This window comes from Harpia harpyja, chromosome Z (assembly GCF_026419915.1).
Source record: "Harpia harpyja isolate bHarHar1 chromosome Z, bHarHar1 primary haplotype, whole genome shotgun sequence".
NCBI lineage: Eukaryota > Metazoa > Chordata > Aves > Accipitriformes > Accipitridae > Harpia > Harpia harpyja.
The window spans coordinates 93,068,316-93,094,739 of NC_068969.1; the positions used below are offsets into that span (position 1 = coordinate 93,068,316).

General features: G+C 40.7%; 1 protein-coding gene across 1 annotated transcript in view; it reads left to right on the top strand.

Annotated features, from left to right (window-relative positions):
- Nucleotides 1-322: 322 nt before the first annotated feature.
- Nucleotides 323-26,424, top strand: part of LOC128137804 (interleukin-31 receptor subunit alpha-like) — a 31,051-nt gene continuing 4,949 nt past the window's right edge. The window contains exons 1-12 of the mRNA XM_052778999.1: nucleotides 323-668; nucleotides 5,178-5,344; nucleotides 6,442-6,581; nucleotides 11,481-11,622; nucleotides 11,784-11,866; nucleotides 14,466-14,676; nucleotides 16,330-16,488; nucleotides 18,102-18,224; nucleotides 18,811-18,963; nucleotides 20,883-21,026; nucleotides 23,164-23,260; nucleotides 25,975-26,038. Of these exons, the coding sequence (XP_052634959.1) occupies nucleotides 520-668; nucleotides 5,178-5,344; nucleotides 6,442-6,581; nucleotides 11,481-11,622; nucleotides 11,784-11,866; nucleotides 14,466-14,676; nucleotides 16,330-16,488; nucleotides 18,102-18,224; nucleotides 18,811-18,963; nucleotides 20,883-21,026; nucleotides 23,164-23,260; nucleotides 25,975-26,038 (1,632 nt within the window). The 5' untranslated portion in view covers nucleotides 323-519. The remainder of the gene's footprint in view (nucleotides 669-5,177; nucleotides 5,345-6,441; nucleotides 6,582-11,480; nucleotides 11,623-11,783; nucleotides 11,867-14,465; nucleotides 14,677-16,329; nucleotides 16,489-18,101; nucleotides 18,225-18,810; nucleotides 18,964-20,882; nucleotides 21,027-23,163; nucleotides 23,261-25,974; nucleotides 26,039-26,424) is intronic.

Genomic DNA, 26,424 nt, shown 5'->3' on the forward strand with positions numbered 1-26,424 from the left:
CTGCAATTTTTGTGTCAAAGAATGCAGCAGCATTTCCAGAAGTATAAAAGATATTTCATTCAGAATTGGGGGAAAAAAAAAAAAAAAATTAAACTTTAAATAAGTGCAGAGGCAAGCAGCAAGCAAGATGTCACTATTATAGGAGAGAAACACGGTTCAAAAGTGTAACGATACCAAAGCTGTAGGTAAAACCACAGCAAGCATTTCAGCACTATGTTGTTGGGTACATTACAGCTGGTAAAGGCATTATAAAACACAGGAAGAATTATCCTTTCCTACCTTCATGTAGGGAAACTAGGTTTTACCTGGAAACATTAGGACTGATAAGGTTTCATCTTTCTAAATGTCTCTGTTCCTTGTTCGAAATGTTAGTGAATTACTTGCTTTGAGAGTAAACGTGGTGTAAGGACTCACATAGCTAGCTCTTATTTTGTTGCACAAAAGGGTATAGCCTGTTTTGTATTTGGTTTTGCTTCTCATAGTCACCTCACACTTGTTAATGGTGAACAGTTGCCTGTGATGGGTCTTTTCCAGTCCACATGTTTTCATCTTGCAGATTGGGATAATGAATTAGTATGCTACAAAGAATTAAATGAGGATCTAACCTGTACCTGGCTGCCAGTACCCAGTGCTCCGAATATGGTTAATTATACTGTATTCTTAAAATGGTAAGTCTAAAAGTAATTTCAGAAAATGAAAAGCTGTCATTGCTGTTTGGCATGATTCCTACCTGCCAGAGTTTTACTATGTATTTCATCACAGGTGCCCACCAAAGCTGCTCTATCACTCCCCTCCTCAGCTGGGCAGGAGAGAGAAAATAATAACAAAAGGCTCCTGGGTTGAGATAAGGGCCAGGAGATTGCTCAGTAATTACCATCAAGTGTAAAACAGACTCAACTTAGGGAAAAAATTAGTTTAATTTATTACCAATCAAATCAGAGTAAGATAATGAGAAACAAAACTTAAAAAAATCTTAACAACACCTTCCCACCACCCCTCCGTTCTTCCTGGTCTTAACTTTACTCCTGATTTTCTCTACCTCCTCCCCCACAGTGGCACAGGGGGATAGGGAATGGGGGTTGCGGTCAGTACATCACACATTTCTGCCGCTCTTTCCTCCTCAGGGGGAGGACTCCTCACTCTTCCCCTGCTCCAGCGTGGGGTCCCTCCCATGGGAGACAGTCCTTCACGAACTTTTCCAGCATGGGTCCTTCCCACAGGCTGCAGTTCTTCACGAACTTCTCTGGCATGGGTCCTTCCTGTGAGCCGATCTTCAGTCACAGACTGCTCCAGCACGGGCTTTCCCATGGAGTCACAGCCATCTTCGGGGGCATCCCCATGCTCCGTCATGGGGTTCTCTCTGGGCTGCAGGTGGGCACCTGCTCCCCCACATGGGCTGGGGGGGGACAGCCTGCCATCTCATCACGGGCTGCAGGGGCATCCCCTCCTCCCCCGCTCCTCCTCCCCTCCTTCTTCACTGACCTCGCTGTCTGCAGAGGGGTTTCTCTCACATTCCACTCCCCTCTCCGCTGGAGGTTTCCCTTCTTAAATCTGTTCTCCCAGAGGCACTACCACTATCGCTGATGGGCTCGGCCTTGGCCAGCAGCAGGTCTGACTTGGAGCCAGCTGGCATCGGCTCTGTAGGACATGGGGGAAGCTTCTAGCAGCTTCTCACAGAAGCCACCCTGTAACCCTCCTGCTATCAAAACCTTGCCATGCAAACTCAGTACAAAGAGTCATTGTACACCTTTCTGTGCCTCCAACCCACTGTTTGAAACACTATTGCCAAAGATCACCTTAATCAATTACTTTTATTTGCATCTATTGACTTGCATTGAATATTCAACACTAATGCATTCAAAGTAAAAACAAAAACCAAAAAAACAACAAACAGACACTAAGCTGGTTTTTATTATACATTATTTTATACCATGTATCCAAGCAGATATCAGATGTGGCACATAAGAAAAATAGATTTTTAAGTATTTTCTTGCAATTAACACCAGCCAGCAACTAAGCATCAGGCAGACGCTCACTCACTTCCCCCCAACCCAGTGGGATGGAGGAGGGAATCGGGAAAAAAAAGTAAAACTTGTGGGTTGAGATAAGAGCAGTTTAATAGAACAGAAAAGAAGAAACTAATAATGATAACACTGATAAAATGACAATAGTAATAATAAAAGGATTGGAATATGCAAATGATGCACAATGCAATTGCTCACCACCTGCTGACCGATGCCCGGTTAGTCCCCAAGTGGCGATCCCCCTACCCCTGCTCCCCCCAGTTCATATTCTAGATGTGACATCACATGGTATGGAATACCCCTTTGGGCAGTTTGGGTCAGCTGCCCTGTCTGTGTCCCCTCCTAAGTTCTTGTGCCCCTCCAGCCATCTCGCTGGCTGGCCATGAGAAGCTGAAGAATCCTTGACTTCATCTAAACATTACTTAGCAACAACTGAAAACATCAGCATTACCAACATTATTCTCATACCGAACTCAAAAACATAGCACTATACCAGCTACTGGGAAGACATTTAACTCTATCCCAGCTGAAACGAGGACATTAAGTATTGGTTTAATAGACGGAATGAACTTGTAGGGCTAATGTTAAACTGATTACTTTAAAATATGGGTATCTTCAGTTGTGCCTTTTTTGAGAAAGCTAAAACAAAGAAGCCAGGTAAAGTGTAGACAGGCAGATTAAATCAACATCTGCCCATTGGTTCGTTAAAAAAAAAAAATAAAAAAAATTAAGCAGATATATGTCTCAGTACCTGCATTACAAAATGGATTTTCCTCGTTTTATATTTACATATTTGGGATCTCCCATGAGGTTACGGGTATGTTTAGAAAGAGAGAAGTGAGATCAGAAGACATGATCTTTGCCATGAGACCATATCATGTGGTACACAGGTTAGAACACTGTATGCTGTTGGCAAATTCTGATACTCATTGCTGATTATTTTGCCGCATAACCCACCACTCTGCTTTAAAAAAGAGCTGTGGTTAGGAATATCTCCTAAAGCTAAGGAAATGTCAGTACATTGGGAAATTCCCCAGGGTGATCTGCACATTGTGGAGGAGCAAAGCAACCACCTCAGGGCTGAGGTTACTCCCCCCATCACCTTCAGTATTTTCCCACTGGAGGTGGCAGCAGGTGCCAACTTGGAATAAGCACCAAACCCCACTGCATTTGCTCTGTCACCTTGTGGGTCTGCTGGAAGCCCTAATTTCTTGGAAGGGGAGAAGCTCCAGTGAAATGGCTCTGCTTCTGTAGAGATGCTATCAGCTGTTGCTAGTTGCTCTTAGAGTCCTCAGCCAAAATCATACTGTGCTGTTCCTAGGCTGCAGGGTTGATGTTATGAACAGAGAAGGCAGAAAAAAGAGTGAAAGAGGAGGTGGGTGGGGAAGAGGGAGGCAATTGCCTCACAGAGATGTTGATTTTCCCAAGACAGAGCCAGGACTTGAACTTCAGTCTCCTAGGCTTCAACCCAGTGGTCTTAAAGAAAAACTTCCTTTGTTCTTTTTTATTGGGTTAAAAGAAAAACAAAAAACATTTGAAAGGGCTTTTTGATTGTCTAGAAAAGGACATCACCCCTTTCTGTAAGTAACATCAGTTTGACACTGAAATTTTCCTTATCCTTGTTTCTTATGATTTAGTTGTCAGGAAGAAAAGGATTAAAGAAAAACACTCCCACAGAGAAATTCCAACCCAGCATTCGAAATCATGCTTTGAAATATTAATGGCTGAGTCACAACTAGTCTGAAGCAGAAGGCAGGGGAACCTTCAAGTGGTTTTGTTCAGTTATTAAATATTGTATCATGATCAGCACATTTAATAATTGAAATATGGAGGTAGGCAATTAGTATGCCTGCCATTTCTTTAAGAACATTGAACTGGCACAGTTCTAACCTTGAAAAAAATCTGTCCTGTGTGTGACAGAGAGTAAATGAAAGACAGATGGGGAAAAAAACCTAGGCAGAACAGGAACAGCCTCCTATGTAAGGCCTTAAACCTCTTGGACCTTCTGTGCCATGTGCATTAGGTATACCAGAAGTCTACAGGGCTGAGGACTGAGGTGGTATTTAAACATGTCTGTCAAACTCTGATGCTTTGCAGGAACAAAAGTCAGAAGACAGGCATATAACTCGTAAGAGGTTTTTCATACCTTTGTGGTAATTTAGATTCAGGTAACTGGGAAATTTTGCGGTTCAAAAGGAATTTAGGTGCTCATATGGCAGGTGGGAAGTAGACTTTATGAAGTAATTTCTAACCTAATTTTATACCTTCTAAATACTTCTTATATCCCACTGTAAGTACAAAAGAAGACCATGCGGATTTTGTCTTGTATCATGCTGTGCCTTACAAGTTTAGAGAATTTGACAGTTCTCCACCATGCAACAAGGATTTGCATGTTTAAATTTGCTAGAGTACTAGAATTACACTTGCTGTTTCAAGCTGCTCAGGCCTTACCTTCAAGATTCCCCTGTACTCGACACTGGTTGAGGCCGCACCTCGAGTACTGTGTTCAGTTTTGGGCCCCTCACTACAGGAAAGACATTGAGGTGCTGGAGCGTGTCCAGAGAAGGGCAACCAAGTTGGTGAGGGGCCTGGAGCACAAGTCTTATGAGGAGCGGCCGAGGCAACTGGGGTTGTTTAGCCTGGAGGAAAGGAGGCTGAGGGGAGACCTTATCGCTCTCCACAACTACCTGAAGGGGGGTTGTAGTGAAGTGGGTACTGGTCTCTTCTGTCAAGTAACTAGTGATAGGATGAGAGGAAATGGCCTCAAGTTGTGCCAGGGGAGGTTTAGATTGGATATTAGGAAAAATTTCTTTACTGAAAGGGTTGTCAGGCATTGGAACAGGCTGTCCAGGGAAGTGGTTGAGTCACCATCCCTGGAGGAATTAAAAAAACGCGTGGACGATGCACTTCAGGATATGGTTTAGTGGGCATGGTGGTGTTGCAGGCATGGTGGTGTTGCGTTGACAGTTGGATTTGATGATCTTAAAGGTCTTTTCCAACCTAAACGATTCTATGATTCTATGCTCAGTTTTGTATGTAGGTACCTGGAAAACTATCAGTTGCTGTAATGATGCTTTCTGGGGTAGGGGGAGGAAAGAGTAACTATAATCCAATAAAATGTTTGTTTTTCATTCTGCTTCCTTTTCTCCAAAGGGACAGAATACCAAAACTTTTTCAACGAAACACATCATCATCTTCCATCACAATAGAACGAAAGGATCTCTACATGAAGCGATCTGCATCTATTTGGATAGCAGTGAATTACGCCCATGACAGCTGTGTGAAAGGAAAGAACATCTCAGTTACACCGAGCAAAGCAGGTACAGCGTATTCACGAGTTGTGTTACTACAGTGCCCAGCTGAAGCAGTGGTAGCATTTTCTTAAAGATTATTTCCAAAATTCTAACTCCCAATATATACTTGTTACTTTCACTGATTCAGAGAGCTAAGCTGCAGTTCAGCTTCCTTGGATGTAATCTTTACTGAAGTCAATCACAGAAGTCTATCAGCTTTTAAGGGAGAAGGGTTTTACTTTAAATCATTTGCTAGACTATAAAATAGTCATATCCAGAAGAAGATACAGTGACATTTGTGTACAGTATTTAACCAGCTTCCTGTGCTCTCTTTGATGGTTTTCTGTACTTCTTTATTGGTTTACGAAGAGCAGGTTGACTCAGTACCATGCTCTTAAGGAATCCTTGCTATAGAGCATGAGCATTTTGAGAAACCTTTTCAAAGTTCAATTCTTTTCAAAAGCCACTTATCCATTGCACAGTGCTGCAGGGGAGACATGGAAAAAGAAATCATATTAACTATGTTCTTTAGAGGTTTATTCAAAGATTCCCTACCATATCTAATCACTGAGATGATAACTTTAAGAGCTTCCTAAAACTTCACCTTCTTAGAGTGATCATGGTCCAAGAAAAAACAGTGCTTCTCAATCCTGGGGGCACTACCAGTATAACCCAAATTATCACTATGACCTCCTCTGGGGGCTGTTGGCCACCTTGTCTTTATTGGAGGGAAAGGCAAAAACATATTTGCAGTTACAATTGTATAGCTAAACACAGTTGCTGAAATTGGAAGATGTTCTGGAAATTTTCTATACAATTCACAGTTATAGGTACTCTTAACATTTTGATTTTGCCTTTCAGACTCACTCAGAATAGCACCTGCTTAGAAAAAGGGTCTTGAAATCAGTAAAAGCATTCACAAAAGAAAGGCAAGAGGAACAACCCGATTTTTTTGATACTATAAAGATTTCGTAATTATTTATTTCCAGTCTTTTTACAGTCTTTCAGTGTTCAGTATTCTGTGCCAAGTGTTTTATTTTTTATAAACCACACCTGACAGACATAATTACCAAAGCTTTCCAGCTTCGCTTGCATTTATAACAGCTGCATGTTCCCCATTTTAGGGAAGTGCTTGACACCATCTAACATAAATGCTCATCAGATCACAAACCAATTGATAATAAAGTGGGACTTGCCTGCAACTCCTACATCATATGAGCTGAGATACAGAGAGGCACTCACAGAATCCACTTGGTGGACGCTGGTAAGTACTTCCAGGTGACAATTACTTGAGAACATGAGGTGCCTTACTAACAGCTCAGCAGTGCATGGCACATAAGGCAGGACATCAGTAGGATGCAACTGAAAAGGACACACAACATGGATAGCAAGGAGGCATAGCCATGCAGACAATTTGTAGGCAAATCTTACAAAGGTTTCTTAGTTTTGTCTAACAGATCCTAAGCTCTTTGGGAAAGAAAGATTAATGGTTTTATACAGAAGAAGACAGAAGGGAATGTCAGCTGATTCATTAACATGTCAATGAGACACTACAGCTATCAGAGATGCAAAAGCTGAAGAGGATATCAGAAATGCCATACAAACTCAAATCCTGATTACATTTTAAGTGATGGGCAATATTACTCTTTTTGCTGGTATCATTAAATTTTCAAACTGACTAGAGATCAGGTTGCTGTGATTTTTAAGGTAATAATTCATACCTTACACACTTCTGTTTTGCATCAGTTTTCCAGATTTCTTTCTTTGACAAGAAGGGAAATAATTTTTCTGTGATACAAGATCAGTTCCAGATCCATTTTAGGACATGCAACAGTGAGAATATGGTGCAGCAAGAGGACAATACCTAAAACTAAAGGGACTAAGAAAGAGGTGGAAAACCAGTCATAATTTCAATAAGATCTGCATGCAGCAGCAATGGCTGTTTGTCCTGCCCCTTGCCATCCAGCATATCATGCAAAGGCTTCACCAGCAGGCATGCACATATGCGTGATTTGTATCACTGAGTCCCCGAAATTGTCTGTTTTTCAAGCTCTGTTATCTGTAGTTGAATGAAGAATATGTGTTTATCAGGTAGAACAGAACCCCAAGAAGAAAACTGTCTAAAAAGCAACTGTTCCCACTTCTGGGGCTTCTCTGCTCTCCTAGGAGTCTCTTCACTTCTTTTGTGCCACCAGAATCTCCCGTATTCTTCCCTTTATATCAGAAGACTTATGCTATTTTTTCCATTTCTCTCATAGCTGGGTGCCACTTTGTTTAGCCATAGCCACTTCAGAAGTACTATGAGAAGCCCGTGTAAAAAAGGTTTCATCTCAGTACAAAGAACATGCAAGTCTTGGAAGGGTCCCCTTGTTCATTGACATACAAGTCGTAGACCATTCTAGGACAGCCAGATACCCAAGCATACTCCACCCAGTAGTGCAATAGGTAGATAACCATTTGCAGACAGTCTGGTACGCAGCATGTGGAAGAACAGAGTTAAGAGCAATAAAAATGCATGTTCTACAGGTTCTGGAGACAGGGGAGATAGGAGATTCGAGTTAGTAATGTGAAGGACTGGTAGAGACAGCCACACTGCGTGATGAGAATGACCGAGTACTGAAAGACTACAGCTCATGAATATTCATTATCTCCCATGTCCCAGCTGATCCTGTGGACTTCGGCTGTAAACTCTTCATTATCACATGAATGTAGGCTGCATTTACAGATGGGACTGGAGGGAAAGGATGAGTGCAGGCGTACAACAACAGAGGATATATAAAGCTAGCTGAGAAATAGTGTTTATCAAGAGTAGGATTAATGTACATGTAATGTAATTTAACACTTGGATCTTAAATCCATTTCACTTCCCTCTTGTTCAGTAGGAGATTTGGAGTCTTTCTGTAATACTGTGTGTTGTGGGGGTTTTTTGTGACCAAGTTAGTTTTATTAGCAAAAGTATCCGAAGTTAATTAATTAACTTTAATAAAAAAATTAAGCACTGCAGAAAACCAAAAAGAAGAGCTGCTGACCTAATAGTGGGGGATTTGGGTGGGGGTTTGTTGGTTTTGGTTTGGGTTTTGGTTGGGGTTTTTTTAGGAAATATATATAATTAAGAAAAAACTTCATGGCAGACAAATGCTAAAACTAAAACAAATATTTCAATCTGCAATAGCACTTCTGCCAAACACATCCTAACACCTGGAACTGATCAGACCAAAGGTCCATTTAATGCAGGGTACTGTGCTGCAGTCACGTCCACCAATGGACACCTGGAGAAGAGTGTAAAATAGTTCAAGCACATAGCAACAGTTTTCTATCATATTTTGTCCTACAGTTTTCAGCTCAGGGATTTCCTTAGACACAGGTGGTGTCTTTATTTCAAGAAAATCTCCATTCCCTGTACAGTCACTGGAGCTCCAGTGCCATCATCAGCTGCAGATGCACATTACTTCTGTGGTGTTAAGGCATAGGCAGCCACAAGTTCAGTCCAGCCACGCTCCTTACCACATCAGTCATGTGGGTCTATTTAGACATACTGTAACATTTGAGAATAAAGGGATTTTATTTTTTTTAAATATTTAATTTGACCTTGACATCTTGTTCTTCAGAATGCCAACAAGGATCAGAGTTAAGTAAGTGATTATTTTTCAGTATATATAATCATAGAATAAGCTAGGCTGGAAAAGACCTTTAAGATCATCAAGTCCAACTGTAAAGCTACCACTGCCAAGTCTACCACTAAACCATGTCCCTTAGCCCATATCTACATGTCTTTTAAAGACCTCCAGGGATGGTGACTCAACCACTTCCCTGGCAGCCTGTTCCAGTGCTTGACAACCTTTTTGGTGAAGAAATTTTTCCTAATATCCAATCTAAACCTCCCCTGGCACAACTTGAGGCCATTTCCTCTCGTCCTATCACTTGTTACTTGGGAGAAGAGACCAGCACCCACCTCACTACAATCTCCTTTCAGGCAGTTGTAGAGAGCCGATAAGGTCTCCCCTCAGCCTCCTTTTCTCCAGGCTAAACAACCCCAGTTCCCTCAGCCGCTTCTCACAGGACTTGTTCTCTAGACCCACCAGTTTTATTGCCCTTCTTTGGACGTGCTCCAGCACCTCAGTGTCTTTTTTGTAGTGAGGGGCTCAAAACTGAACACAGTACTCGAGGTGCAGCCTCACCAGTGCTGAGTACAGGGGGACAATCACTTCCCTGCTCCTGCCGGCCACACTATTTCTGATACAGGCCAGGATGCCGTTGGCTTTCTTGGCTACCTGGGCGCACTGTTGGCTCACATTCAGCTGGCTGTTGACCAACACCCCCAGGTCCTTTTCCACCAGGCAGCTTTCCAGCCACTCTTCCCCAAGCCTGTAGCTTTGCATGGAGTTGTGAGCCAGGTGCATTGCATGGGGTTGCATTGTTGTGACCCGAGTGCAGGACCTGGCACTTGGCCTTGTTGAACCTCATACAGTTGGCTTTGGCCCATAGGTCCAGCCTGTCCAGATCCCTCTGTAAAGCATTCCTGCCATCAAGCAGATCAACACTCCCACCCAACTTGGTGTCATCTGCAAACTTACTGAGGGTGCACTCGATCCCCTCGTCCAGATCACTTATAATGATATTAAACAGAACTGGCCTTAATACTGAGCCTTGGGGAACACCACTTGTGACCAGCTGCCATTCACCAAAACTCTTGGGGCCTGGCCATCCAGCCAGTTTTTCACCCAGCAAAGAGTACACACCTCCAAGCCATAAGCAGCCAGTTTCTCCAGGAGAATGCTGTGGGAAACGGTGTTAAAAGCTTTACTAAAATCCAGGTAGACAACATCCACAGCCTTTCCCTCATCCACTAAGCGGGTTACCTTGTCATAGGAGGAGATAAGGTTAGTCAAGCAGGAGCTGCCTTTCATAAACCCATGCTGACTGGGCCTGATCACCTGGTTGTCCTGTACGTGCTGTGTGATGGCACTCAAGGTGATCTGCTCCATAACCTTCCCCAGCACCAAGGTCAGACTGACAGGCTTGTAGTTTCCTGGATCCTCCTTCTTGTAGATGGGTGTCATTTGCTAACCTCCAGTCAACTGGGACTTCCCCAGTTAGCCAGGAATGGTGGTAAATGATCAAAAGCAGCTTGGTGAGCACTTCCACCAGCTCCCCCAGTACCCTTGAGTGGATCCCACCCGGCCCCATAGACTTGTGTCTGCCTAAGTGGTGTAGCAGGTCACTAACCATTTCCCCTTGGATTACGGGAGCTTCATTCTGCTCCCCATCCCTGTTTTCCAGCTCAGGGGGCTGAGTACCTGGAGAACAACTGGTCTTACTATTAAAGTCTGAGCAAAGAAGGCATTAAGTACCTCAGCCTTTTCCTCATCCTTTGTCACTATGTTTCCCCCAACATGCAATAAAGGATGGAGATTCTCCTTAGCCCTCCTTTTGTTGCTAATGTATTTATAGAAATGGTCTTTATTGTCTTTTACGGCAGTAGCCAGATTAAGTTCTAGCTGGGCTTTGGCCCTTCTAATTTTCTCCCTGCATAACCTCACGACATCCTTGTAGTCCTCCTGAGTTGCCTGCTCCTTCTTCCAAAGGTCATGAACTCTCTTTTTTTAATTTTTCCTGAGTTCCAGCCAAAGCTCCCTGTTCAGCCAGGCTGGTCTTCTTCCCCACTGGCTCATCTTTCAGCACATGGGGATGGCCTGCTCCTACACCTTTAGGATTTCCTTCTTGAAGAACATCCAGCATACCTGGACTCCTTTGCCCTTCAGGACTATGTCCCAAGGGACTCTGTCAACCAGTCTCCTAAACAGACCACAGTCTGCCCTTTGGAATTCCAAGGTAGCAGTTCTGCTGACCCCTGTCCTTACTTCTCCAAGAATCAAAAAAACTATCATTTCATGATTGCTATATGCCTAATTGATTTTAAAAGCAATATTTAGACCTAAACTGTTGCTTACATGTCCTGACTGAGTGGAACGAGTTCATGAAAGAGAAAGTATTGCCTTGGAAGAATGAAAAGACATTGACTAAAATGTGTAGTAATTCCTCTTTTATGATAGGAACCCCTACTTTCAGCTGCAGTCAGAAGACTGGTCCTTGGCTGAGAAAACAGTTAATACAAGATTATGTTTTATTGCTGCCACATAAATTAAACATAATTTGTTTTTAGGTGCCTGTAGAAAGCAGTGCTGTCAATGTCACCATTTCGAATTTAAATGCTATGTCTTCATACATTATTCAGCTCAGATGCATAGCCAAGGATGGTCTCCACTGTGTTTGCATTTGGAGTAAAGAGATTTTGGTCCCTCACAGTAAGTGAAATATAGTTTTGTCTTACTGGGAATAAGCATGAATGTAAAAGCCTTTTCAAATTTTGTATCATATGAAATAGCATTGTCAGATACTGGTGAAAATACAAAGATCAAACTGATTCAGATGATGGCATGTCTCCATCTTTTTCCATGTTTACCAGAACTCACGAACATGCCAAGAATATCATATAATGCAACTACAGAAATCTCTCCAGGCAGAAGAAGTGTTCTTCTGAAGTGGGAGGTAATGTTCACTTTGAGTCTGGGTACCTTCTGTTATGTCTGTGCTATTAATTTATTACTCTATAGGAAAAAATAGACTTTCTCATTGTATTGAGAATACACTGTATAAGCAAAAGGCATTGTATATTGTACCCTTGTTTCAGGATTCACTGCATTTGTACGGTGGTGTTTTGGGTGCTAGAAACTAGCAAGGAAAAACTACACCAATTTATAAATTTGAGAAATTATTAAAACAGCAATCTCTGGGCTCAAAATCATTGACTAGAATAAAGATTCTTTATGGCTTGCATTAAAAATTGGTGTGCCTCAAGTTTGTCTCTTAGAATTAAGCTTTCCCTGAAGGGTCCTCACAAGTGTTTAGCACATACAAGTGACACACATTGTGTTGCATGTGTTCCTAAGGAGCATTCATATTCTTGAGACACCAAAACCTGTTAGAAAAGCTTGGTAAATCTACTAATTTACTAATTCAGAAATGCAAAGTCATTATAATCAGGACAGAAAAAGAGCCTCTGGCTTAGAAGAACAGTATCTAGCTGCATGGTTCCCATAATGACATTTAAAGTTCAAACCTACGTGTCAGAGGCATCCCCTCTTCTGCAGCAGGAGTCATTATCAGCTGACCAACTGTAGCAGATCAGTCAGTTTTACCAGCTGAAGTTCTTTTGGTAAGAAATGGACAACTGACAGTCTTGAATGTGTAGTTGAGGGCCCCACAGGCAATTTCAATGAGAAAGGTGTTACTAGAGGTGTTTGCATGGAAACTAATTAATTCTGTATGGATTCTGAGAGAAGGACCATCTACAAACTTGAAGAAGTTTGCCATAGGGGACATCTCTGGCAGAAAGGACAGAGACTGGCAGACTTTTGAAATATCAGAAGATGTGGAAAGTTTTGTAGTTATCCCATGCATTTTTGTTAAGGGAAAGAAAAGACAGCAGAGGAAATGGACACCTCATCTCCTGATAAGGATGGGAGATCCCCCTTTTCCCTTATCTCCTGAGAAGCAGGCAAAGCTGCACAGTAAAGGATTCGTTTTGTGATAAAGCAGTAGACCATACATGCCAATTTAAATGTTAAGCTAAGAGAAAAAATTATTCTCCATCTAAATGCTTTAGTTAAAAAAAAGTAATATTGAATATAGTATCAGGGCTAGGACCTTCACTCAGGATAACACTTACACTAGTTTATTGTACGAAATAAGGTTCAATTTCAGATGGCTTCAACAAACATCGAAGGGGCAGAGCGAAGGAGTGCACTCAACAATTAACATGTTAAATGTAGAGAAGAAAAAAAAATCTTTGCCTCTGCTGCCATACTTGTTTAAGCCAATCTGAAACAAAGTAAAAAAGCTTAAAGGTGTTAGAGGCTAGACATAGCTCCTCTGCTTTTGCTAATGTTCAGTGAGTAACCTCTGCAGGGTTCACATCAACAGGCACAAGATAGCTGGCTTCAGCTCTAAACACCCAACCAGGCAACATGTATCGCTCTCATGGCTGTAAATAACACAGGATCTCCTGCAGGACTGCACAAGATAGAGCAGTGCTAGCCTCTTCCAGTCTCATTTTGCTAGGCTAAGAAAGCTAAATTCTACAAGTTTCTTCTTGTGCGATAGACCTCATATTTCACATATCCTAGCAATTATTTCTCCTACACAGAAGCCTCTTCCAGTTTCAAAGCCTGGTGAAAGAACCATAACGCTATTCCCCCAGCACCTTTACCAGAGCTTCAAATAATAGTACTAATTCTTCCCTCCCTATCCTGGATAAAACATATTTCCATCTTAAGAGCTTCCAGCTTTACCAGAAATTCCTCTCAATACATGTGTCTCTGCCTTTTGAATTACTGAACGTCATCCATCCTGTCTATGTTATGCTGAGAGTATCCAATTATTTCATGAAGATAACCAAATCTCACAGCTTTGTGGTATCTTTACACTATTAATTTTGTGCCAAGAAATAACAGACAGGCTTGACATCAGAAGTAATCCTTGCAGAATTCACAGGCCTTCGTGTATGGAGTTCAGCTTCTATCTAGATTGCAGTAATTTCCATTGCTGTGCAGTCATTTTTTAATCTCTCATGAAGATTAGTACAGTAAAATAACAAGTGAACCATCACCACCTGAAGATTTGTATCAATGGCTATAACATGTTCCAAAGTTGTAGTATAATTACTAGCATTTATCCTCAGAGAGACCAGATGCCTAACAGAGCCTAGTAGATGAAGATTCCCAGAGGCATAAATTGCAATTAAACACCTCTCATTAACTTTCAAGTTCCTAATTATGAGGGGTATGTTCCAGTGAAATGTAGAGAATGTTACAGGTGCTTCACTGCTGTTATTACTAATTGGATACACATAACTAAGATCTCAAATAAGCAAAACACTTAATCCTGTGCTTAAATCCTCTCAATTTAAGCATGCTCTTAATTTTAAGGAAATGTTTTGCTTCATTGATTCCTAATAACCTAATTAAAACAGTGTGATTTTATCCCCATCATTAAAGGTGACATTTTGTTTATACAATTTAATTCCTCTTGATTTTCTGCACAGGATGTAATAACTTTTATAGAATAATAATCTTTTTCCTCTTACTAGGTAACACAAAGTGAGAACATCCTTGGATATTACGTTAATGTGGAAAGAATACCTAACAGTTGCAGGGATTCACCAAATCGCATCTTTCTAAAGGACAGAAAAGTTCTTCTAAACCTCTCCATGGCTTATTATAGAGTTAATATTTCTGCCTATAACAAAGCAGGAGAATCTCCACAAGCCACCTACATTGTCCCAGACTCCTCTGCAACAGGTACTTACCTTATCATTCATTCGTTAGAGCGGTGGAGAAGTTTTATGAGCAATCTCTAGGCTACCTTTTGACAGTTTGGGATAGCTTTAAGCTTTCTCTTGAATATTTATTAGGCTGATATTTTTGCATAGTGAGAGACAGTATTGTTTCTTAAGAAACGATTTTGACAGAAGTTAACTAACAGACTAAGCAATTTAATATTCCACCGAGCACTTCTTGTTTTCTCAAGCTAGAGAAATAACTATGTGCTAGATCTACCTATCAAAAGTGCTTATGGAGTGTACTCAAAGATAAGTAGATGCCAGCAGTTTAAACACAGTTCACAGAATTATGTGCACATCTAAGGCTTTTGAGCTAAGTAACTATTAAGAGACCTGCTACTGTCCTTTGTTTCAGTATTACCCCTACTGGCACATGGGAGGAGGAATAGGTAGGATGCACATGTCATATTCCAATGAAGATGAAAGCTTTTTTGATGCCTAAATACACATTTTTTTCATTTAAACAATAAAACTATTTAACAATGGTTTTCTTACAATATAAGCTAGTTTCATTTGTTATAATCTTGAGGTATAGTTATTGCAATATCAGCAAATTATGATTTTTTTTTAATTAAGCTATAGCATGCACAAGTAAAAAGTGTGCAAGTACCCTTGTTGATCTCCAGACAGCTGCAACTAATTTGTTTTCCAGGATTTTCTAACACACTCCCCTCATTCTGTTCTCCTTTGCCTTGCAAAGGCTTAACAATTTGGTTTTGCCTTTACATTTGACTGCTTTAGCTCTCTTCTCATGAAATATATACTACCACCTCAAGCCATCTTTTAACTGACAGCTACTTGTTTACTTAACTTCTCAGCCTGTTCTTCATGGCTTTCTCCAGACTCCTGTTTCAGATTTGGTTGTGCTTCTGTGCAGGATCTCTGTATCTATAATGAATTACTGGGAAGACACTTGTGTTAAGTGTGTTGCCAAGATAAATTCCTTCTCAGCATGCACAACTTTTCCTCAGCTAGTACAGCCATTTTCTTTAATTTGACTTTATGATATTGGTTTTCAGACAGGAGATGACATGGAGAATTTTGTCTGTCTGCCACAAGACCCACTTCTTAGCCCAAAATGACAGGTTGCTCTTCTCCCCCCTTAGTTTCAGTCAGAAGGTGTTTCCTAGTTTGATAATCTGTCTTTAAAAATGTCAAAATGTTTAAGATCCTTGCAGAAAATGCAAAGTATATGAAATATGAAAATATATAGCTATAATCCGTAATTAGCCCCTTCTCATCATTCCCCAGGTAAGCACCATCTCACAGTTGCTCTAGGTATAGCAGTTAATAGCAGCTCACAGGAGGTTATTTAGCAACATCAGGCTTCCTCTTCCAGAGGCTTGGGACAGCCATTTCCCCTTTTCTGATTGTGGGAAGTTAAAGGTCATGAACAGCAATTAACACTGAAGCTCCCAGGGACCATTACAAAATACTAGATGCTAAGTTTCCTTTACTGACTTACTAGTGTGAACCTTCCTATGTACTGGTCACCTGCAATGATAACTACTTAATGAATCATCTTTGAAAAAGAGCAAAAGAGAGAAAACAAGCAAGAGAGGAGAAAACTGCTTTCCTGTATATTGATCTCTAATGGTATTTTTGTTCACAGACTTGCCTGGCCAAATCCATGTCAGACACCAGGGAACTAATGCAGTTGTCACCTGGACTCCAGAATACAAGCCAAAATGTTTTGTGGTTGACTGGGGCACTGGTAAAGACGATATGCGCATGAAAATAATAACTACGACTACTGGAAATTTCATGCTAGGTAAGAGCAACCACTGCATCTAATTATGCGGGCACCATTTCATTTATTGGTTATTTTTGATTGGGGAGGGTAGGATTTTCATTCTGTTTTTAAGAGCAAACTGAAGATCCAGATAAGTGCAACTCTTATCTTTGTCCAGTGCTGAGACGTCACCTAATTGTTAGCAACACCAAGGCAGATAAAAAGCAGAGTTTTTGGTAGGATTCTTCTGGTCACAGCTGGGCAAGAAATGCAGCTATGCTGCTGTTGCCAGTCTGATGTCTCTCCTTGCCCACATTCCAGGCAGACCTATACACTACTGGCTTGTACTGACCCTTGTCCCTAGGTAAACTTAACTTTAAATATAAACTGCTCTGTTACAGTCTCCCTTAGATTATTTTTTTTTTATCCCAATGGCTGTCCTTGTCAAAGCCTAAGTTCTCAACTCTATTATTATTCTTACCAAGCTAGGCATGATGAGCTGCAGCCAGGGATCACTTTACAGGACAGTCATCAAAAATCTTGATTAAATTCATATAGGTAACTGTCCTGGTTTCAGCTGGGATAGAGTTAACTGTCTTTCTAGTAGCTGGTACAGTGCTATGTTTTGAGTTCAGTATGCGAAGAATGTGGATAACACTGATGTTTTCAGTTGTTGCTAAGTAGTGTTTAGACTAAAGTCAAGGATTTTTCAGCTTCTCATGCCCAGCCAGCGAGAAAGCTGGAGGGGCACAAGAAGTTGGCACAGGACACAGCCAGGGCACCTGACCCAAACTGGCCAACGGGGTATTCCATACCATGGGACGTCCCATCTAGTATAGGAACTGGGAAGTGGGGGCGGGGAATCGCCGCTCGGGGACTGGCTGGGTGTCGGTCGGCGGGTGGTGAGCAATTGCACTGCGCATCATTTGTACATTCCAATCCTTTCATTATTACTGTTGTCATTTTATTAGTGTTGTCATTATCATTATTAGTTTCTTCTTTTCTGTCCTATTAAGCCGTTCTTATCTCAACCCACGGGTTTTGCTTCTTTTCCCGATTTTCTCCCCCATCCCACTGGGTGGGGGGGAGTGAGTGAGCGGCTGCGTGGTGTTTAGTTGCTGGCTGGGGTTAAACCACGACAGTAACTCGTGCAAAGGCTGTTCAGGAGTGGCTTTTCTGTGCAGTAGAGAACATTTAGCTTCAGAATTCTGTAAATGAATGCACTTTTTTCCTTGGTCCTTCTGCAGCATCTGCACTGCCACATTACATCTAGTTGTTTTGCTTGTTTTTAAATATGCTAGCCAAGGGGGAAATATCTGTCCTTGACTAAGGAACACCTACAGCCTTTTCAGTTCCCTACTTCTCCTTCAGCAGCTCAAGCCTTCCAGAGGGAAACTATAAGCAGATCTGGCATCTTTTAAAAGCAAACCCGTGTTATGTCTTGTTCTGCTTTTGAAATAGTTTGTATTAAGCGTCTAGAGAAGAAGGATGCACGTATTTTGTACTCAGTGTAAAGCACTGTAAACTTACACTATGCTTTGAATTTCAGAAAGTAAAAACTATACAGAAAAGCTATAATGTTGTCTCTCCTCCCCTTTTTTATAATTTATAACTTTTCAGTAAACCCTGATGTACCTTTATTTGTTTTCCAGACAATTTTCAGCCATATAAGTTGTACAAAATAATGGTACATGCATCCGATGTGTGTCAGTGTGAAAGTTTCACAAGACATGAAAAGACTTTTGGAGTGACCCACTTTTACTCAGTTGAAGGAGGTATTCCTCCCCTTTATATAACCTCATGCCTTATATTTCTTCTTGTTTCCTATCTGCAGCAATAAAAAGAATCCTACACAGTTTCTTTTGAAGGTGACTTAACAGCATTCTCCTGTTAGCATTGCCTTTGGTCCTAGCAGTTACGCACTGGCAGTGAATGACCTGAATGTTGTTCCTTACTGACAAGTCCACAGAAATATTGTTATTACACGTGACATTACCAAAATAACAGAAAGAGGGTCTCAGAGTTACTACTCCGTGTAGCTCAAATTTAACTGTGGCCAAAGTCAGATTTTCTAATCCCAATTCGGTAGTGTTTTATATTGCCAGTTGCAATGAGTACAGCTGTGGCTATTGGAGTAAAAGTGTTTCTAATGAGACAGTCACAATTTCTACCTACTTTGGTATTGCTTAAGGTGAAGTTTTTTTACTCTATGGGATTTCTCCTTTCTCTTCCATCCTTTATGTTATATTTATGACAATTAGAATCAGGCAAGGAGCTCTCTAGGAAGCAGCTAGGTTTCAGTCTTGTATGTCTGTTGCATAAGTATTGATGCAGAACTTGAATTACTATCTGATTTTTAAGTTCCTAGGTCAGGTCCCGCTAATGTGACAATTCTCAATATCACAAAGCATTCTGCGCTTGTGAAGTGGACCAAAATAGCTGCCAAAGACTGTTTGGGCATTCTCCAGGGATACAGAATCAGCTACACAGATTCATCGAGGAAGAAGTCTCTGGGTAAGTCACTGTTGCTCAGAACAAAGCAGCAGCTTAAAGCCACAACAGAAAGGCTTCACACAGACCATTAAGTGCTGTTGCAGCACACTACTGAGTTACTTAGATTTCTGTGAGAACTGAGCACTCTCAAAGGTCAGGTCCTGGTTAGAGTTTTAATGCTCTAGATGGTCCTATGAATACCTAGAATTTTCCGGGTATCATGTCAAATTAAATATTGATAAGAAAATATTTCCTTAAAACTTAGAGTTCTAAGACTACTGCAGAATTCCCTAGTAATACTGAAAGGAAGATGTACGTTTTCAGTATTTCTGAGGTATTAAGATTTCAGTCACAGTACTTTTATGTTTCATTGCAATTCAGCCAAGCTTGACTCTGAGCCTTTCTATAGGACTTAAGAAATTATGTATTTCTTTTTTGAACTCAATTAGCAGGGAATACAGTTTGTATTTCTTACCTGTTTTCAAAGACACTATTATTAATTTCATTTTTAGAAACATTTTCTTAAATTGATAGCTTTTGTGTTTAGCTACAAAGGAGGAACCCTCTACACAGTGAAATAAATGAAGTTGTGAGCCCAAAACACTTCAGTTTTCAAAAAAAATCCCCATACTTCTTTTGATAAACATTTTTCTTTTGGTCTGCAGTGGAAATTCTTCTTGCCATAAATATTAATAAATTAACTGTGCACACACTGACTTTCAAATAAAATTAAAGACGTGTTATGGAAGACAAATAGTACCTAAGACCTGACAAAGGAGAATAGCAAGGGTTCTATAGTTCATGTTGGCCTATGCCTTTACAGGACCATAAAAAGTAACAAAAGCTTCAAGTACACAGCATTAGCAGGAAGTTTGGCACCATCTTCAGGGGGCTCTATTCCACCCCAACTACCTGTCAGCACAAGAGGAGACAGAAGGGGAGTGTCCAGGACTGGTCTTAATTTTTTTTTTTTTTTCCCTCTGCCCTAATCAGTCAGTGCAGTGGTGACACGACACCCAATTGCCATGTTTTCCAGGCAGGAAGAATAATTTTATTGGAGAATCTGGGGGAAGGAAGCCTATAGGCTACAGCACCATTTCCACTTCTATGAAGATCTTAAATTCTCAGTGGCAAACTTGAAAAGTAATTTCTGCCCCATTAAAGGCATACTACAGCATCATTGGTTGCATTATTCTGGCCAGGGGAAAAGTCACTGCACCATCAGAAAAGAAAGGTTGAGCTGAAAGTAGGCGAAGCAGAATGCATGGTCCTTTTTCTGTACTGAGCGATGAGTAATAGCACTGGTATTAATCGAGGTGAATACCTACTGACTACTGTAGTGAGGGTAAAGCATGTGACAGGGTCTAGTCCTTATGTCAGCTGTTACAGCCAGCATGAAAATCACTGTTCGGTGTGTTAGGTGTATTTTCCTGTCATGCAGTATACATAGCCTTCTGCACTCACCACTGAAACATCCTTGGTGTGTTAAAAGCTCATGCTTTTTAACTCTGGATTTAAAATGTACGTAAGTATTTTGGAGAAATCTTGTACCCATCCAGAGAACATCTGCACGGTGTGGCTTCCTCCACAAGAGGAAAGAGTACTCCAAAGAGTAGTCTTTGCTCTTGGCAAAATCCTGAGCAATCATGTAAAACTGGTTTCCAGTTAGACCCCTGAGCTATTAACTGTAACAAAAAAAAAAAAGTCTCTTTCAGTTGCTCCTATTGTGGGTGACAGCTAATCAAAGTATCTTTTGTTTTCTAATAGTTTAAGCAGATTTTATGTAACAGGTCGTAGAGTTCGCTGGTAAAAGCTTGGTTTTTTCAAAGGTGCCTGGATAGGCTAAGAAGGTCAATACAGTTACATTTATAAAGTCTCATATATTGTAATCATATAGGGTTGGCTAATCGTCTCCTTCCCCAAACTCTCTTGCATTTCAGCTGTTACTCTCAATTCTTCTACCACAAGTTACCATCTTACCGGACTGAAGGAAAAAACCATCTACCGTGTACAGATTTCAGGATTCACTAAAGCTGGCGAAGGACCTCCAACTCTTTCACAGCCTTTCAGCACTCCAAAATACAGTACTGTGGAAGCTCTATGCATCTGTGTTACCCAGCATCAATCCTTGCACTATATATGGGATTATTCTCTACCCTTTCCTGCTTTTCAAGGAGTAACAAAGTGCTCATGCACAAGATTTATTATTCAATCCTTAGTTACTGATAGCAAACACACAAAATTGTTCCTTTGTTAGAGGTAAACTATGCATCATAGAACAGCTCTGCCTGTATTTCATTACCTAACATGCAGTGAAGACTTAGCTAGGGCTCCTCATCTCTGAAACATTTTCTGACCTTCTTATGTTAGCTACATGCACATATATTTATTTATTGCTGAGTCCTATCATAGATTTCAGCAGTTTAAATATTCTGCCTGTGACTAGTTAAGTTCAGTAGTCTTTGCTCTTGGCAAAATCCTAAGCAATCATGTAAAACTGGTTTCCAGTTAGACCCCTGAGCTATTAACTGTAACAAAAAAAAAAAAGTCTCTTTCAGTTGCTCCTATTGTGGGTGACAGCTAGCTCATCAAAGTATCTTTTGTTTTCTAATAGTTTAAGCAGATTTTATGTAACAGGTCGTAGAGTTCGCTGGTAAAAGCTTGGTTTTTTCAAATGTGCCTGGATAGGCTAAGAAGGTCAATACAGTTACATTTATAAAGTCTCATATGTTGTAATCATATAGGGTTGGCTAAACATGGTCTCTCAACCATTTTTAACACCTTATCAGTTAAACTAAATCTAACACTGCAGTAGACCCTTTTTTGGTTTGTCCACAGCTTCACTCAATTGAAGCTTTCTAAATAAAAAAAGAAAAGAGCAGGCTAAGATAGTGTCAGCCACAGGAAAAGTAACCTGTGAAATTGAGAGACAGAAGTATGCAAAAGTATTCTCTCCACTACAGCTTTTTTGTATTAAGTGAAGGAGTTATAAACACAAACAACTGAATAGTCAAAAGCATGAATCAGAGAGAAAAAGGAAAGAAATTTAAAATCTTCCTTGAAATCCTTGGATAGGATTGAATTTTTCAGGAAAATAACAAAAATGCAGAGTTAATTTAATGCAACATTTTAAAAAATCAAGTGATTACATTGAATTTAAACATTACATTTACTATTTCTCCCCTCTGCAGCATTTCACAGGTTACTTAATCCATTAGAAGAACCTCAGGTTTCTTTGTCATAAAAACCTTTTTCAGCAGCAAAGCAATTTGCAGCTTTTCGAATACCTTTTTAAGCAAAATCAAGTAGCTGTCTGTTCTTAAAAAAAATAATTTTTTATTGGCAGGTGGGTAGGAAAAGAAAAAGCAAGCCTTTTTGCAAATATGGTTTGTCAGTATCAGCAACACAATCATGTACTGACCACACTTTCCTGGTGCTATTTTGAAACTTTTGATTTAGCTATCTTTAAAGAACACCTCAACCCCAACCCACTCTTCACATCACAGACTGCTTTGGTTCCTGTGTTAGCAGCACTGCTCCCACTGCCTGAGCACTTTATCAACCTTCATTAACCTTTCAAGCACTCTGTCTCCTTCGGGGGGTTGGGAGGGTGGCTTCGGTGGTGGCGGTGGTGGCAGTGATACTTACCACAAGTATCTCAAGCAGGTGTTAATGTAGATTCGCAGCAAGAGTTGACAAATGGCTGACTGCAGATAAAATTGTCCTAACGTTCCTAACAGGTGAAGCATGGCACCTACCAAGTACACAAACCATACTATTGTTTTCAGGACCAGGTGGGATCTCACCAGAAGAAAACCAAACCCTACTAGTAAAACCCGAAACAGTTTAAAAGCCACTTTCACTCAAATGGTTTCTTATGAAGTCAGACCTGCATCAGGGTCCTGATCCATTAAACAAGCTAGAGCTCACGTAATAGCATGGGGAGTAGGAATACTTCTTTTGTTATAAAGTGTTTATCTTTGGGTGGTGGATTTAAGAATTCAGCGTGCATATCTAGATATCTTAAAAATACAAACCTGAAAGCCTCAGAACCCCCCAGAAATCCCAGGTGTTGTTTTCACTAGATTTCACTTACAGGAATCCCAGAATATGTGTAAATTTTGACTTGACTTCTGTTTGAAATGTTTCTCTTGCAGAGACAATATAGCCTTTCTATACTTGATACCATAAGTCTGATTCAGTCTCTCTGTTTCCCATCAGATAAAGGAGAATTTGAAGGTCTTGTGACTGGCCTTACCTTCAGCATGATGTTCATTCTAGTTTTTGCACCTCTCACTTGTTCTCTGGTGCTTAAAAGGTAAGAAGGTAATATTGGCTGAAACTGTTAGCAGCATTTCTGTTTTGTTTAACCCTGAGATTCATAACACTGGGCCTTTTTTGGCATTAAAAGCAACGCAACTCAAAAAGCACACAACACAAAAGCCACCCCGCTCATTTACACAGTGAGAGCAATTACAAACCACTATAAACTGATTAAAGTAGTTTGTCAAGAATCTATAATATTTTGGTTTTGATACAGTTATCTGACTACCTCCTGTCTCAAACACCCTTGAAGAGGGCAAGGACCATTTCTTACAGTAGAAAATAGGTTATATATACAGAAAAAGCATGCATTTGATTATTTTGCTCTTTCATTCCCAACTGATAATCATGTCTCTTCTATTGAAATACAAAAATAAATTCTAGCAGCATACACAAATTGATGTTGCCATCAAAGCAGATTCCTGCAAGGACATTTGGATGTTAACTGTATAAATTATGCACATAAGCACATAATGAGAAGGAGTAATGAATGGATGAATAGGAAGAAGAGAGAAAAACAAGGGTGCCTGTAAGATATGGATGAGGTCCTGTTATTTTAGGAGAAATTGTTCTCTGCAGTAGTAAAGCACACCCGCCTCAAATTAATCTGAGGTACAATGTTAGGGAAATACACTACCACTAAAAGAAAAATGGCTTGCATATTAATGAGTTCTAATATTCATTTTCTGATAAACCTAGTTGCATACAACCATTCATATTACTATTATAATATCCTAGAACACTACCCACCCTTTTTCTCCTTTTTACAAAGCACCAGCCTCAGAAGCTGAAAGCACAGCTGCTAAAGAACAGAACAGACCATACAACCCATGACTTGAAAGCCGTACAGCACAACATAGTTGTCTTTAGCTTATGCATCAGGCTAACCTCCTGCCCTTGCCATTGGGAAACAGACCACACTCCACATTAAGTCTCCTGTGCATTTTACTTTTCAGATTTTACTTTAAGTTGTTTTTTATCTGATCCAGCCTTTTTGATAAGAACTTCTGAGACCTACACAGAAGTTTTGACCTAGAGCAAACTTCATTGTGTTAAACCTAAGATCATACTTCATTGTTTTGGCCCATTAGGAAAGAATTTTTTGAGAACTAAAAAAACAGCACACAGAAGCTCAGTGTGGCACTACAAAACAGCCATTAAATATGTAGTAGTACTGAACATCTGGAACAGAGATGAAGGTTTCCAAGGATCCCCTCATCTCAATTGCCCGTGTCATTTGTAAAAAAGGACTCCCCAGCCAGCCAAACACCTATCTTCATAGGAGCAGCAAGGAGACCCAATAACTCTACAGCCCCAGGTTTTACCTCAAACCACAGCATAAACAGAGGCAAAGTACCTTACAGCTAATGAAGTCTAGATTTAATTTGAAAACCAGACAACACAGAAACCAACACTAAGGCAGAGTAATGGGCTACATAACCTCCCACAGTCTCTGACAGCTGTGTTGAGTTTTTTTCCTATGGAGGTGAGTCATTGCCCAAAGCTCACCAGTGGGTGCTCTGAGAGCAGCTGCTGATAGGGAGGTGATCAGTTCAAAAATGCCAAGAGACAGTCTCCCTCTGCTCCCCCAGGAGCCAGTGATGAGCAGTCAGGGGTGACTGATGCCAGTAGGATCAGTCAGCTCAGCAGAAACTCCTTTTGAAATTTCCATTCCACCCCACTACTGCCCCTCCACAGGGAAATCACAGCTGGCCCCTGCCAGCCTGGGGCTAGCACCAGCATCCCAGGGTGGCGGGAGAGACAGGCAAGCCACCATTACAGCCTGCCTTCTCGGGAAGGGCCAGGGAGGACAATGGCTGAGGTGGTCCCCATGGTGGTGGTTGCCCAGAGAGACTGGAGAGCATAGCAGCTTGTTGCCTGTTTTGTTATTTCTGAGCCCCTGGGCGCGAGGAAGAAGCTTGAAAAAAAGGGCTCTGAGGAGAGGTCTGTGGACCTGTGGTCTGTTTTGTTCAGTTAAAGAAATTGATCTGCTTACTAGCCAGCTGAAACCCATTTGAACAGCTCAATTAGCAAACTCAGCTCTACATTACAAACCCCTTCCACTACAGCAGAAACAGCTGGTGTGAGTTTTTAGCAAAGGTGTGTTCAGGTTCATGTCAGGTGAAACAGTGAGGTACTGTATATAATAGCTCCCAGAAAGAACCAAACTCAAAACAATTGGGAAAGAGCAGGAGCTGTCTTGTACCCCGTTCTGGTCTGTGGGTCCCAGGGAGCACCTCTTCCAGGCCACTGGTGTCATTGCACAGAAGCTAAAAACAGCAATAGCTTGCTCTTTGAGGGAAAGTAAACTTCTAGATAAAAGCCCAGGAGCAAATACTTACTAAAACAAACTTTCTCCTATGTGTCCAAGAGTCCTCAAGGAAGATGGAGGGTTTGTGGAAATGGTAGTGAATTAGGAGTATACAATGATTAAACACAGAGAAAGAGACAACGTTACCAGCTCCTGTCACAGCTCCTTTGTCCTTAAACAAAGATGCTAATTGTCTCTAACTCAGCATTTCAGTGTAGACTACCAAGCTTGGTCTTCAGTTTTTAATTGGCATTATGCTTCATAGTCATTGTAGAATGTCTTGTTTTGATCGTCATGAAGATACCAAGAAAATGCTATGTATAAATGGTAGTTAATTTAAATGCATAGGAAATGTCAGTCATTTAACCTGACAATAAATTTAGAATATTTCTTTACAGGCTGAAAATATCATGCTGGCCTAGTGTACCAAGTCCAAGAAACAGCAGTGCACTCCAAGATATGGCAAGTACTCTTCTGATGGTATGAAAAAATAGACAAGGGAGATCTTTCCTACTGATCAGTAGGAATCAGTAATGCTAGTTATTAGTCTTTTCACACTTCACCCTAGTAAATGTGTAGTATCAACAGCTAGGAAGCTAGGGTAACATTAGAAATGTAAGATGGGGAAGCGTTGTTGTTTAGGCAGAGGCTATATACGCTTTTTAATTTAATAAAGGTTCTCAGACTTTTCTGAGAATATTATAGAGTGTATTTAAAGGTATCGTTGTTAAAAGAACAAAACAAAGTTGAATCAGGGTAGATGGAGTCTGAAGAGAGAAATTAAGTTTTTATATCTAGTCAGTTTTCACCAGCTGGAACTGATTATTAAGTACAAGTTACTCAAAATA